Source organism: Ictalurus punctatus, chromosome 10 (assembly GCF_001660625.3).
Source record: "Ictalurus punctatus breed USDA103 chromosome 10, Coco_2.0, whole genome shotgun sequence".
In the NCBI taxonomy this organism is placed as follows: domain Eukaryota; kingdom Metazoa; phylum Chordata; class Actinopteri; order Siluriformes; family Ictaluridae; genus Ictalurus; species Ictalurus punctatus.
In genome coordinates, this window is record NC_030425.2 from 12,154,249 (window position 1) to 12,167,977 (window position 13,729).

The following is a 13,729-nucleotide window of genomic DNA, read 5'->3' on the forward strand; positions in this document are numbered from 1 at the left end:
CACAGAATTATGTCATGCTCTGTGTTTCTTATATATATAGTAGTGGTTTAGTACAAGGGCTTCAGAGCGCTCTCATTATTCTATCCTGCCTTATTCTATCTTGTATTAACCATCTTTCTGTAATAAACCTTTTTACCTTCAGAGGATGAGTCTGCGAGTGTTGTCTAATTTCCACGACACAGCTTAGCCCATTTATACCAGCCGGCTCTGCCCTCTACACTCTCTGAAAAAGGGCACTAAACTGCATCTTTCCTTGGCGCTAGTGTGGTAGTCTCAAGGGCACACCTTTTGTACCTTTAGTATGCGTCTTTTACCTTGATAGGTTCATGAAGTTTACCTTTAAAGCTCTAAGAACCAATTCTGGTCCATTCATGTGCCTTAAATAATTTTCAGCGGTACACTATATCCATGTTTTTTCTGAGTGTACCTTGTCCATGAATGAAAAGACTACTCTAGGACGACTACTGACCAGACATTTGGATAGAGGCCCAGCACACCAGTGACACTAACACTGACACGATGTTTTCAGATGAAACTCAGGGACACACTACAATGTTAGTGCCAGTGTTGTGCTGAAAATATTCAAGCACCTAAATAATTTCTTGTCTATGGTCGTTCTGTGGTATTTCTTTTCATGGATGGGTGGGGTAGATGGAGGAGAAACAATGTATAATAAGAGTTATACGACACTTATTTCTGGTCTGCTAATTTGATTGGTCGAGCGGTGTTCCAAGAGTGATTATATTAACTATAAATGTACTGGGAAGTTTCACTGTGTGTATCACTCCACTCGTCTGTGTTCACCACATAAAATTCCACTTCCTAATTCGAAAGTTACTACAGTAGTGTTAGTGACATCGTCAGCATACATGGCAAATGATACATTTTTCATGAATAACAACTTAAATAATAACTTAAAACATGAAAGCTCATCTGATGAAGATGAAAAGGAAGAAGAGAAGCCAAGTATTATCACCAGAAGCAACATTCCCTAGAACGGGAATGTACAAATCAATGTGAGCGGGCTAACCGACGAGCTATAAAGAGAGTGTAGCTTCTTCAGGATCTATTTCCACTAACAGAGCAAAAATAAACAGAACATTTGGCCATATTGCGTCTAAAATGTCACTTACCTAATATTCATTTCTTGTTTATAGAACTGTTGTATAAAAGCAATATCACACTCGTGACCGTGCGGTTATGCTGAATATCAGATCTTTTATTCATCACACAACATAACTTTATTTTTCTCACATTAAGCAAAGTGTACATTTCTTACCACAACCTGCAGTTTTCCATTAAAAGCTTATCAGCATATACATCAGTACGTCGCAGTATTCATGCAAAAATGTGGACAGCATGCCACATATAAAGCACATCTAATTTCCCATTCTACATTTCACAGTTTAATATACAGGTTTTTGGTCACAAAATCAGTTCACATCAATTACAAATACAAAAACAGAGGAACTAGAATCCAGCATTTACAACTTTAGACAATAAAAACAATTTACACATCAAGTATATTGGATTGGCACTGAAAAGAAAAAGAAAAAAAAGAAAAGAAAAAAACCTGTTAGAACAGGAAGACTTGAGTATAAGAGGGACTCTGATCAAGACCTATTTATGATAAAAAGGTGAACATGAACAGAAAATTTCAGCACTCTTTTAAAAGCTGAAACAAGTAAAGTTTCAGCTTGTTTAATTAAGCAGCATTTCAGGACATAATTATTAATTTTAATAACAGGGGAGAATTTGCACACTCTGCACCACTCTGGATTTTAATGAGGGTCGTCACAACAAATGCTGAGCTACAGTCATGGGTTTTCTTAATATTTTACCAAATACACAATCACACAGTCTATCATTTCCATCAATACTTACACTCTTTTTCCTGAGTGTTTGGTTAATACCACTATCACCACATCTCAAATCTTTTTTTTTATTTTTTATCATGTCTCTTAAGGAATTATTCATTATGTAAATTAATCCAGCAGAATATATTCGGTAAAAAAGATTATTACAATAATGCTTACATGCTTAGACTTTCCTTAGTTCCCCATTGTCACTCATAGTTAAGTAATCTCTATTTATCAGTTTTATTTAGTGGCCAGGACAAAATTGAATATTTACAAGAATAATTTAAAAACATTATCAATCTACATTTTTTTTATATATATACAGTGACATATAATAAGCAGAATTAGTCAGAATAGATTAATAAAGTCATACTCGGCATAAGATAGTTCAGATAAATTTGGTGAAGACATGCAAACCTTCACCTCCATCATTAAGGCTTTTGGGTCTCACAAAACTATTCACAAGTATAAGCATACGACCATGCACCACTGTCGGACAGGGTGATGCAATATCCTCAGGTTGTTTATTCATCCTGCAAATTAGCTGTTTGGTGCATCCAGGATCAAAGCTGACTTTTGCACATTGAATCATCGTGGGGGTTTCAAAGCCCTGGACTCCATAGAAGAAAAATGTTTGTTTTTTTTTGTTTGTTTTTTGCTATCAAGAGGCAATGATTCTGTCTGCATTACTTTACACAACAAGCATAAAACAATAAAATATACACTGTCACTTCTAACACTTTTGAACACCTGCAGTTTATCTTTTAAAACAGTTCGCAAAATCTCATTTAACCGGCTGCTCTAAGTTCCTAATGAGACCCTAAATGTAATAGTTTTAAACATAAATATATGTTCTAATCAGAATGATAAGGTTTTGGCCATTTCTGATAAGATCAAAATTGTTTCAATTAAATAGTAATTTCTAACATATCTCAAATCACACACACATGCATTCCTTGGTCAGACTTTCAAGATCTTTTGACTGGTAGTTTTTTTTTTGTGTTTGTGTACAATATATGTAAAGATTTCTATTTAGTTTCTATTCATACCAGATTCAAATGTATACATATACTTACTATAAAGGCTGAGCTAGTGTGTAAGTTGTAGTCATGAATAAATATGTCACTGCTAAATGAACTGCTGCTAATACTACATGGTAACAGGATTATCTATTTATTGTAAGATATATTAGGCCTCCTTTCAACGCACTAAGCCTTCATAAGACCTTATGCAGGCTTAAAGACCAGGCAGCAGCTTCCCCAGAGGAACCTCTCTCTCGCCTACTAGGCTGTCCCTTTTCAGGCTAGTGCCCTTGTTCACCACTTTGATCTTCAGAGCTAGGCTTTTCACCTGAGCTGAGCTCACAGAATCAAAAAAGAAGTCCTCGTTGAAGACGGGATTGCGGCTGTTCTTGATAATAGTGCTTCTCTGCTTTTGCTGCTTGCCCGGGTTGAGGTAGAGTGACACACAGCAATTAATGCTCTTTATGTCAAATGTCTGGTCATAAATGTCCTCAGCCGAAATGATGCGGACGCGCAAACGTGCTGTTCCTGGGTCATAATCAGCACAGAGCCGGAGAATGCCTCCCTTATGGAGGTTGACCTTGTGCTCCCTTTGCTGTCTGTCCTTTCCATGCTGATGGTCCAGGAGTCCACCACCTGCGGGAGAGTGGAGCCTCCTGGGCACGCTGGGGCTGGGCTCTGCAGAGCTGCACTCATCCGTGGAGAGTGAACTGTGCCGGGCGAACGTCCTCTTGGCTTTGACCACTTTGGCCTGAGTCTCATGGGTGAAGATCTTGAGCAAGGAGGCAGAGCGGGACAGCAGAGGTGAGCTGAAAGGGGACGACTCAGCTGAGGAGCATGTGTCGCTCTCGCCCCCACTAAAGTAGCGATATGGGTTGATGTGGGACGTGTTGAAATCCAGAGGGTTCAGATGGTTAACTTCAGTACCGGTCTTGCCTGGTGACTTGCGTTGGGTGTTGGGGGACGTGACTGGGCTTGAGTGGTCACAGTGGAAGAGCGACTCTTTCCGGCGAGTGTGGGGACTCTCCATTAGTGTAGCAAATCCGTAGGAGGTCTGAGTCTTTGGAATATATGACAAAGACATAGCTGTCTGAGACTGAGGGTCAGCATTGGTGTCCCCAGCAACGACATCATCTGCACTCTCGATCTGAATGATGTGACGGTTGGCAGCCCTTAGCAGGTTTTTGGTGTCTCCAGCTAGTTTGCTGACCAGGCGAGGACTTCGAGGGCTGCTGATTTTGTTGCCAATGGTCTGCTCTGAGGTGGAAGGCCGTAGACCTTCCTTGGGCTTCACGTCTAGTGTTTCAGTCTCTGGTGGGCAGCTCACCAGCTTGGGAGGGATGAAGAAGTCCGGGATCTTATCAGGCGTGAGAACGTTGCTGTAGATGGGTGCTTTGTCCTGTTTGTCTCCTGCCTCCCCTGGTCGGGGAGCATTGTTCTCCACTGTGCTCCGGATTTTCTCCAGAACCCACATGATTCTTCAGGGTCTGACCCACTGAAGGACAGCTGGGTTTCTATCTGCAACATTATGCAGAGTTGCTCAACATACAAATATGATGGTAGATAACATAAGCATGTGTCAAGTCATTTCCAAAATAAATCAAATGGTAATTGACAATTGGGAAATGTACTACGCAAAGTCATTGTTAAACCAAAACCAAAAGACAGTTTGTTATGTGTGTACATAACATTTTCAAAGACTCAGCCTTTTCACTCGATGGTGGCTGGTGGTATGGGGAGGTGAATAAACACATAATATGACTTGTTAATATTACATGCAGTGCAAAGTAGACAGGTGATTGAAATTTCAGAGAACATTAAAGAAAACAAGAAAGTGATAAAACACCTACCGTTCAATCTTAATTATTTAACATTACAACAATTATCAAATGGAGAAATAAAACATCTCTGTCTTACCGTAATTTACCTTAATTAAATGTAAGGTTTTATGATGGCATAATCTCATCAAATTGATTGTCCAGGGATCTTGAAATAACAAATGTCATGTTCATCAAACAATAGCTATAACAGTATTTGTCGGCAATTTATTAAAACCCCATGTTCTCACCATCATCATGCACACAGTCTGTTCACTGCACTTAAATATAATGAAAAGATTTGATCATGTTTGAGCGTGATGCTGTATAGAGACTGCAAGTTAATGAAACAACAAATGGAGCAACAGGTTTTCTCGAATAAATCCAAGCATTGTTTCAAATTATTATCAATAATCATTTTCAAAAAATGACAACAGACCAGATTATTATATTGAAACCTATTTAAATCACTAAGAAACTATGATACTAACATACCGTAACATGCTATAACATGGATGGTAGTAACTATGATGGCGTACTATTTATTATGTTAGTATGTATGGTGGTGTGCAGGTCCAGGACCACTGAGATGCTCGCCAAGATTCACACACACACACACACACACACACACACACACACACACACACACACACACACACACACGAACAGTTTTGTATAATTACTGCAGTTAAGCTGAAATAGGTAAGTAGCATTCAGAGCAAATCCTTAATATTCCGTCTTAAACGACTTAGAAAAAGTGAGTTACAAGGATGAAACTACTTCGTTATAAACGCACAAGCCACACATCACAACCTGTTGCATTACAGCCGACTTGACTTACTGTGAGCTTTCGTTACAGCTCTCCTGTGGTGAATCTCAGCACTCTAACGGCTCATCTCTACCCAGCTGAACGTCCTTCTTCAAAGCGCGAGCACCACTTCGCATTCGAAAAGTGACCGTTACCGTTTTATATCCCTGAGGCGGCCAATCAGAGCCCCCCGATCGCTTCCGATCAACAGCCAATCATCAGCGTCATCATCACTTCAGACCTACTGGCTGCGCGCGAGCAACTGTAACACAGACCAGAGCCTCGAGTTAACCGAGGCACTGACTGATACAGGACTGATATAGGACTGATGTGTCAAAATAACACTTTACTGCAGTTCCCACATGTGCCATATCAGTTAGTGTTCGGTTTGAGACAGAGTGCACTGCATGCTATTTTTTATTATAAGGATCAACGAAATGCATAAATGCACGAGGCTTTAATTAAATATGACTAGGATAAAGGACTTATGTGACGTTATTGTGCGGGCAAAAGTCGATATCTGAATTCCTTTTACTCTCAGATTTCTTTTGCCTTCCTACCAAAATTCATGTGAGCTAAGGCTGCATGAAATACAATAGTAATATCTCAGAAAACTGCACTCTAACAAACCTGTGAGGGCTTTAACAGCCATGGCCTGATTTCCTGATCTAAATGATGATGATGATGATAACGGTTTTTGTTTTGTTGTTGTTGTTGTTGTTGTTGTTGTTATTATTATTATCATTATTATTATTATTATTATTATTATTATTATTATTATTATTATTATGAATGCAGGCCAATCTTAACGATGACATATAATGAGATCGCAGGGGTTTTCATATGCTATTTATTGCCAATATCATGAGGCCTTGAGGACACTCAACCCACTCCTAGCCTTACTGTTCGCTTTGCTCATGCACAGAACTGCATGCACACACATGAAATTGTGCCATTTTGGCATAAATGGAGTCTTTTCTTGTTTAGAAAGTGTGCATGGACACACAAACTTATCCTACCTGCTCACAAACTTTTTATACTCGTGGTAGGTTTCATAATCTTCACTAATGGATCTTCAGTGCAGCAACACTACACCGATATTGTTAACCAATCAGAATGAGTTATGTCTTACTGTATACTCTCTCTTTACATTGTTGTTAGTAGGTAGAACTGAAGGGAAGCCCCTCCCACTCCAGCATTATTTTGGTGATGTTAGGCAAGCAAGGTGCAAGCCATGTTGATTGATCAGTTTTACAGTATCATCTCAAATCTTTTGTTGGCACAAATGAGTTATATGCACTACCAACAATCTTTCATTATTTAGATGAAATGTTAGCATGCCAATTCTATGACATGAAGATAAATGTAAAAAATAATAATAATAATAATTGAGAACATTAGCTAGCTTACTTAAACTGCACAGGGGGGAAAAAAAGGGAATATGTGGTCAATCAGATTTAAGAGAAAATATTATGTACAGTTAACATAAAAATATTGTTTCTCATCAAAATGTGATTTCATTGATTAGACAAAACTAAGTATCTAATCTACTCATTTGAAGTATGCAGAGTGTGATCAATTCACGTAGTATTAACGTGATCAGTTGTGCTATAAAATCTCACGAGGAGGTCGACAGGCACTGATGAAAAGAAATTACTATAGAATGAAATTAACTTGATTAATTCACGTGTGACATGATAGCACACTGCCTAAAAATGCCAGGGATCTGGTTTTATCCTGAGTTATTTTATTCCAGGGCTTTGAATATACAATAAAAATTCATGTTGGCTGTACGAAAACAAATTATGTGAATGCAACTCAATTCATTCATGTGGAAGTAATGTACACATTTGAATTAAGACAATTCAGTATTTCAGTAGTTTTCTCAGTGTGCAAAACAATTCCAAACACTCACTGGATATATATAGATATATATAGACATATATAGATATAGATAGATAGATAGATAGATAGATAGATAGATAGAGATATATTTGTAATTCAAAGAATTTTACACTTTTTGTTGTAATTTCCTGATGATAATCAGAACATATATAATAACACAATAACTTAATGTTATACTGTTTAATGTGATAAAGTTAATATGACTATGAAATCAACCAAAACACACAAAGGCCAGCATGTTCTGGATCCTGCTGCTAAATTATGATCCCATTGCATGGTATGAGTGTATGTTTTCAGAGGAAGGGGCTTTGGAGAAAGGTAGATTGAAGGTAGATGCCTACAATTTAACCTGTCTTGGATATAAGACGACAACAATTAAAGCAAGTTAAACTGCTTAAATATTTATCTGTTATTTGTTTGCTTATTTATGTTTGTTCATTTGTTTTGTTTGTTCGTTTCTACCTTTGCCTGATTGTAAAGCACATCTGCATTCATTTAGTACAGACAGTGTGTCATCATGAAATGCTTTGAAAAAAAGAAATAGCAAAATAAAATTGGACTTGAGGCAGGACATCCCATCATACTTCTCTGGTCATCAGTTGTCCTGGAGACCAGGTCATATCTATAGCAACAAGCAGATGTGTACAGGTGAAAAACAGATCCATAAGAGAAAAGGTCTGTAGGAGTGAACCTGAGTTGAAAGCAATTTCAACAGTGTAGGTACACACACACACACACAAAAAACACACTACACATACACCCAAATGTATTGTCAGGACACGTGTCACTGCCTGTTTGCTTTTGGTGTGGTCAATGAACTGGTTATTAAAAATTTTATCTTTAGTCAGTGTGAGATAAGAGGTATGTAATTCTATAGATTATTCTATAGAAATAATGATAAGGTCAGCAGAGCGATTATGATACAAAGCAAAAATAATAAAGCAGCAGACTTCATTGGAAAAGACTGGAAAGTTGAATGGATGAGTTATTACCTTAGTGTTCATTGAGGTCAGATAGTCCAGCAAAGCTCATTTTGGAATGGCAATGAACAACAGTCATATTATAGCACATTTAGAATAATACATCTACTTCAGAACAATACAAGGTGCATTTATGTCTCAATTATATTGTTTGTCTGTTCATCATTTTTGATAATGATGAAACAGCATTGTCAAGGCGTTGCTAAGGTTCCAAAGTTTATTTGCTTTAATTTGAGAGATGTCGCCTGGTTACCAAGTAATCAAGAACAATATATGTGCAAAACGTACAAAATAAAAAAATGATTGGATGTGCTGTTACTGGAAAATCGTCAACAGGGTGTTTACGTTACCACAAGAAACTGTAAAGTGGAAAGCCCTCTGTCCTGAAGACTTTTCTATGTTGGAAAACTTAGAGGATCATCTTTACCTCTGACTGGTACAAAGCGTGGACACTGGAGACTCCTTTAAAAAATTTGCCAGAATTAATGTTAGAGCTGTGTTGTTGTACAAAACAAAAACAAACAATAAAAAACAACAACAACAACAACAAATCAACATCATACATCATCAGCCCAATCAGAATCATACATTTAACAGCAGTCTAAAGTATTGTATATAATATGAATACCAATGTATAGACAGTATACAATATACAACATGCATGACAATATCATACAGCATGTATGAGCTGTATTGGAAACACATGCAATTAATTTGGTTAATGTTATATCAAGAAATCAGATCAAAGGTATCACAAGTACATATTGGGGAAAAAAAAGACAAATTTATCATACAGTGAAAAAAGCTACAAATTTCTTCTCATTCTACAAAACGTTATTTTGCATTTCACACACAGATGATCTTCCTGAAGACAGAAATAGATTTGCACATTAATATAAACGCACTCTGAGACATATGTAGAAGGCAAGAATCAACAGGAGTCAAACCGGGTACAAGAGTTACATGTGCAGAGAAGCAAATCAGTGGCCTGATTCTTGAAAACAGCCCATTTTTTTCCTATTCTTTAAGGCCTTTTTTCAGAACTGTGAGTCACACAAAATGATTTAATAGCAGCTACTTTGAGTTCAGCCAGGTATACACCGAGTGTTACAGTAAGGGTCCTATTATGCAGTTCACCATACAATAATTAGCCACCTATTCCAAGAAGGAAAAAGTGTTCATCAAATGCACCTTCTCACAGTGAAATGTCATGAGACTTCTCACTGTCACGCATCTGCCTTTAGCCCCTTGCACAAAAGCCAAAATAGGACAACAAGCGCAGATCTGGAACAAATAAGCTTGACCTGAGAAAATTATGGTGAGACACAGCAGGTGCAGCTAGACATGTAAAAAGGACCTGAGGAACTTGATGTTCTTGTGAATAATATGTGCTACAAGAATTGGTTCATGAACCTTCAAAGTCATGAATAAAACATGAACATTTTACAGTTGGGTTTATTGTCCCGCTTTGGTTTTCAGTAAACTGCCTGCCGGAACTGCTCATGTTTTCTACGAGACCTCAGAGCTCCTCCCCCAAGCCTGGACCAGGACGCTTCAAGCCTGTTTGTAAAACCCTTTTTGTTGAACTAATCACACTCACAGCATGGCTGCAGGATCTCACTGTGATGGGGAAGTGTTGATCAGTGGTTAAGGTTGTAATTGGAAGTTTGTGAGTTCAAATCCCAGCACTGCCAATTTGGATCCTTCAACAAGACTCTTAACCATCATTTACTCTGTTGTAATCCTGTCTCAATTGCATGCCACTTTGGATGTTAAATGTTAAACCAATCATAGGTCCTGATATGGAATGAGTTGTTTACTCAAGGACAGCATGAATGCACATGGGTCTGTGGTTGCTTCTATACGATAGAAAACAAAACTACTTTCACATTATCTGGGTTGTTTTTCCATGCACCAAAAGGCATAGTCAGACATTTTGGCAGAATTTAGCTTAAACCTTAAAAATCATATACTACATGCCCCTTCGTTGTCATGCCCACGTTATTACACATATTACCTAGAGTAGCTTTATAAATTAATATTCAACATGCTTAAATAGGCAACACATTATCCTCAAGATTGAGCCTTCTATCCAAACAATCCAAGCCACCTTCCACCATGATGAATCTTTCCGACTTTTCCACTTCACAACACAATACAATTTTATATCAGCCTACTTTTTAGCAATGCATTAAGTGGCAAAGCCTGGCCTCATGACTACCCAAAAGGTAATGCTGTCTGCTAAAAACACGTTAATAGTTGTGTTTATTCATTAACAAATGCTACTACTTCAATACAGTTGTTGCACAGCAACTCATTTGAAGAAACAGACAAACACAGAACAGTCACACTGAAATAGTATAAATAAGAGCAAATACTGCCATCCTGTGGCAAATTGGCCTAAATATGCTTCCTAGCAGTTACAGGCAGGAGTGCCCGGACTGAAAAATCTCATCAGACTCAGCAAGCATCCAAGGAGGTTTATTGTTATTCCAAAACCTGGGCTACATGAAAGGAACAAAACTAAGTAATGAGGTCCCGGTAACAACAGCAAAGCACACTAAACACTAAAACCTCAAATTAAGCGGAGTAGAAAGAAGTACTATAACTAAACAATAAAAAAAAATACAACCACAGAATCTCAAGATTAAGCAGTTATCTCAAAACAGCTGCAAAGGATAAGAACACTAAAATATAAAACTAAGCAGAGCAGTGTAATAAGTACAATAATTAACAATAATACCATACAACACAACCGTAGCAAAACGGTCCTGTCAGAGACATCACATACATTATTTCTGTTGTTGTTGTTGTTGTTTTTCCCTTTTTAGATGTAAAGATGCAGCACAGATCCAACAATGCTGCATTTAAAACTGAATATACAGTAATGTTTCTTATTTTAGTCTTTGTATAGAAAAAGTACAGTGGCATAGTTAACCTTGGGGAAACCATGACACAGACAAAAAAACAAAAAGAAATGTTAACAGATTATGCTTAATGGTTAGCACATTCGCCTTACACCGCCAGGGTTGGGGGTTCGATTCCTGCTGCAGCCCTGTGTGTGTGGAGTTTGCATGTTCTCCCCGTGCTGCGAGGGTTTCCTCCGGGTACTCCGGTTTCCTCCTCCAGTCCAAAGACATGCATGGTAGTCTGATTGGCATGTCCAAAGTGTCCTTAGTGTATGAATGGGTGTGTGAATGTGTATGTGATTGTGCCCTGTGATGGATTGGCACCCTGTCCAGGGTGTACCCCGCCTTGTGCCCCATGCTCCCTGGGATAGGCTCCAGGTTCCCCGTGACCCAGTAGGATAAGTGGTATAGAATGGATGAATGGTTGTTAACAGAGTACCCAGTTAGACTGGAAAATAAAGCATTGGGCTAAAATAAATATTTTATATATATATATATATATATATATATATATATATATATATATATATATATATATATATATATATATAAAATAAAAACACTGTAGTAAAATCAAAGTAAAAGTAATTAAAAACAAAGAAAAACCAGTAACTATTTAATTGCACTTTTACACTCAGCCAACCATGAATTAATGATGATACAGGGGCCAGATATCAAAAATAAATAAATAAATACAGTCATTATAGTATAAAGTCACTTGAATATAGTCACTCCCATTAAACAACTAAAATCTACAATATGGACTGTTTCTGTATTAAAAAATTTTGTGGCCTTCTAAAAAATAGTATTCCAGCTTTGAAATTTGTTGTGACAGCCCTAACATGTATCATGTTTTACCTGATGTTTTGTGAGGGGTTCCGCCTCTCTGATAACAGCTCTACACTCAGAGTCCACTGGAGAATGCAGAATGAAAACACACACACACTCACAATCTCCATTCTAAAGTTGCATAGGAACACCCCTTCATATCAACAGTAGCAATTAAAAAAAAATAAAGAAAGAAATAAACATGCAAATCATAATGGGATGGAGATTATAAAGCTACCAAACAAAGGAAAGCAGGTGGCACGTTAGTGTGCAGACAGGAAAGGGCCATCCTTTATAAATGTTGGAGTGGCACATCTAGATGAGGAACCTGAAGGACAGAGGTGAGTCTAGGGAACTTGATACGGTCCTGTAAAAAGAGAATAGATTCGGTATGTAAAGGTCAAACTCCAGCAGCACACCTCAAGATGACAAGTTCAAATGATTAAATGACTGCTGCGAACATGAACTACTTCATAGCCACAGTGTTGTTTTTAAGTAAAGACACACCATAACAGCATTACAATTAACAGCATGTGTTTATTTAGAGGGAGTGAGGATAAGCACCACAGCTGGTGAAACTCAAATGAAAGATTCAAGGGCTCATCTTGGCAAAGAAGAGTATCTCCTTGTAGCCACATGCCATTTGTTTTATGCAAGAACAGAAAAGCTTCTGTTTCTCCAGAAAAACAATGATAAAAGAGCAGTGTAAACGGTAATAAATGAAACAAAGGCAATATTTTTTGTGACACCCCTTTGCTTTAAAAAAAAAGAAAAAAAAAAAAGAAGACTCTGGTACACTTAGTGCAGTTTTATAAGGAAACGAGCTGTAAGTTTTACTGAGCATCTTGCAGAACCAGACACGGCTGTTCTGGAGACTTTGACTGTCGCACTTGCTTCCTATTTTTGCAGCAAAATTCAGCAGCATTCATCGTGTATTTTGTCTGAAACGTGTCTCTTACTACTTAATATTCTGCTTTCTTTACCGACATACAAACATTTTTCTGTAACATTTGATTTTGTGCTGGAAAACTAAAATGTTTTTGTACTGACTCGATAATGTAGAAGTCATAAAAAAAAAAATCTATGGCAAAGTTTGTACTAAAAAAAAAAAAAGAATTAGTGTGCCTAAAACACAGTACTGTGTGTGTATATATATATATATATATATATATATATATATATATATATATATATATATATATATATATATATATATATATATATATATATATATATATATATATATACACACACACACACACACACACACACACACACACACACACAGAGAGAGGAAAGGAATACAACTTAATGGAAAATAATAGAAAAGAAAAAGTATGGGAAAATAATTAACTTAGTGGAGTTACAGTTAGCTAGCTGAAGTTAAATGTTTTCCAATAACAGAACATCCTGATGTGTTTTCATCATTTTATACCAAAGCAATTTGCCAAACAATTAAAATTTAGATCAATTAAAGAAGGGCACATCACTTTTTAATGGTTTAAAATGGTTCCTGGCATCACTTTCAATATAACCGCGATCAAGTTGTTCTCTCACCAGCCTCTCTTTTTGTGTGACGTCAAAAATAATAATAATAAAAC

The 13,729-nt window shown here is 37.2% G+C and overlaps 1 protein-coding gene across 1 annotated transcript; it reads right to left on the reverse strand.

Moving 5' to 3' along the window:
• Positions 1-1,208: 1,208 nt before the first annotated feature.
• LOC108270593 (C2 calcium-dependent domain-containing protein 4C) lies at positions 1,209-5,630 on the reverse strand. Its single transcript, XM_017477423.3, has 2 exons — positions 5,540-5,630; positions 1,209-4,399 (listed from the first exon to the last, which is right to left on the reverse strand). The coding sequence occupies exon 2, from the start codon at positions 4,353-4,355 to the stop codon at positions 3,096-3,098; it is 1,260 nt and encodes a 419-aa protein (XP_017332912.1). The 5' UTR covers positions 4,356-4,399; positions 5,540-5,630; the 3' UTR covers positions 1,209-3,095.
• Positions 5,631-13,729: the final 8,099 nt, after the last annotated feature.

What these genes read in the sequence shown, in the direction of transcription:
- LOC108270593 (XM_017477423.3), bottom strand. Translation starts at nt 4,355, where the DNA reads ATGTGGGTTCTGGAGAAAATCCGGAGCACAGTGGAGAACAATGCTCCC.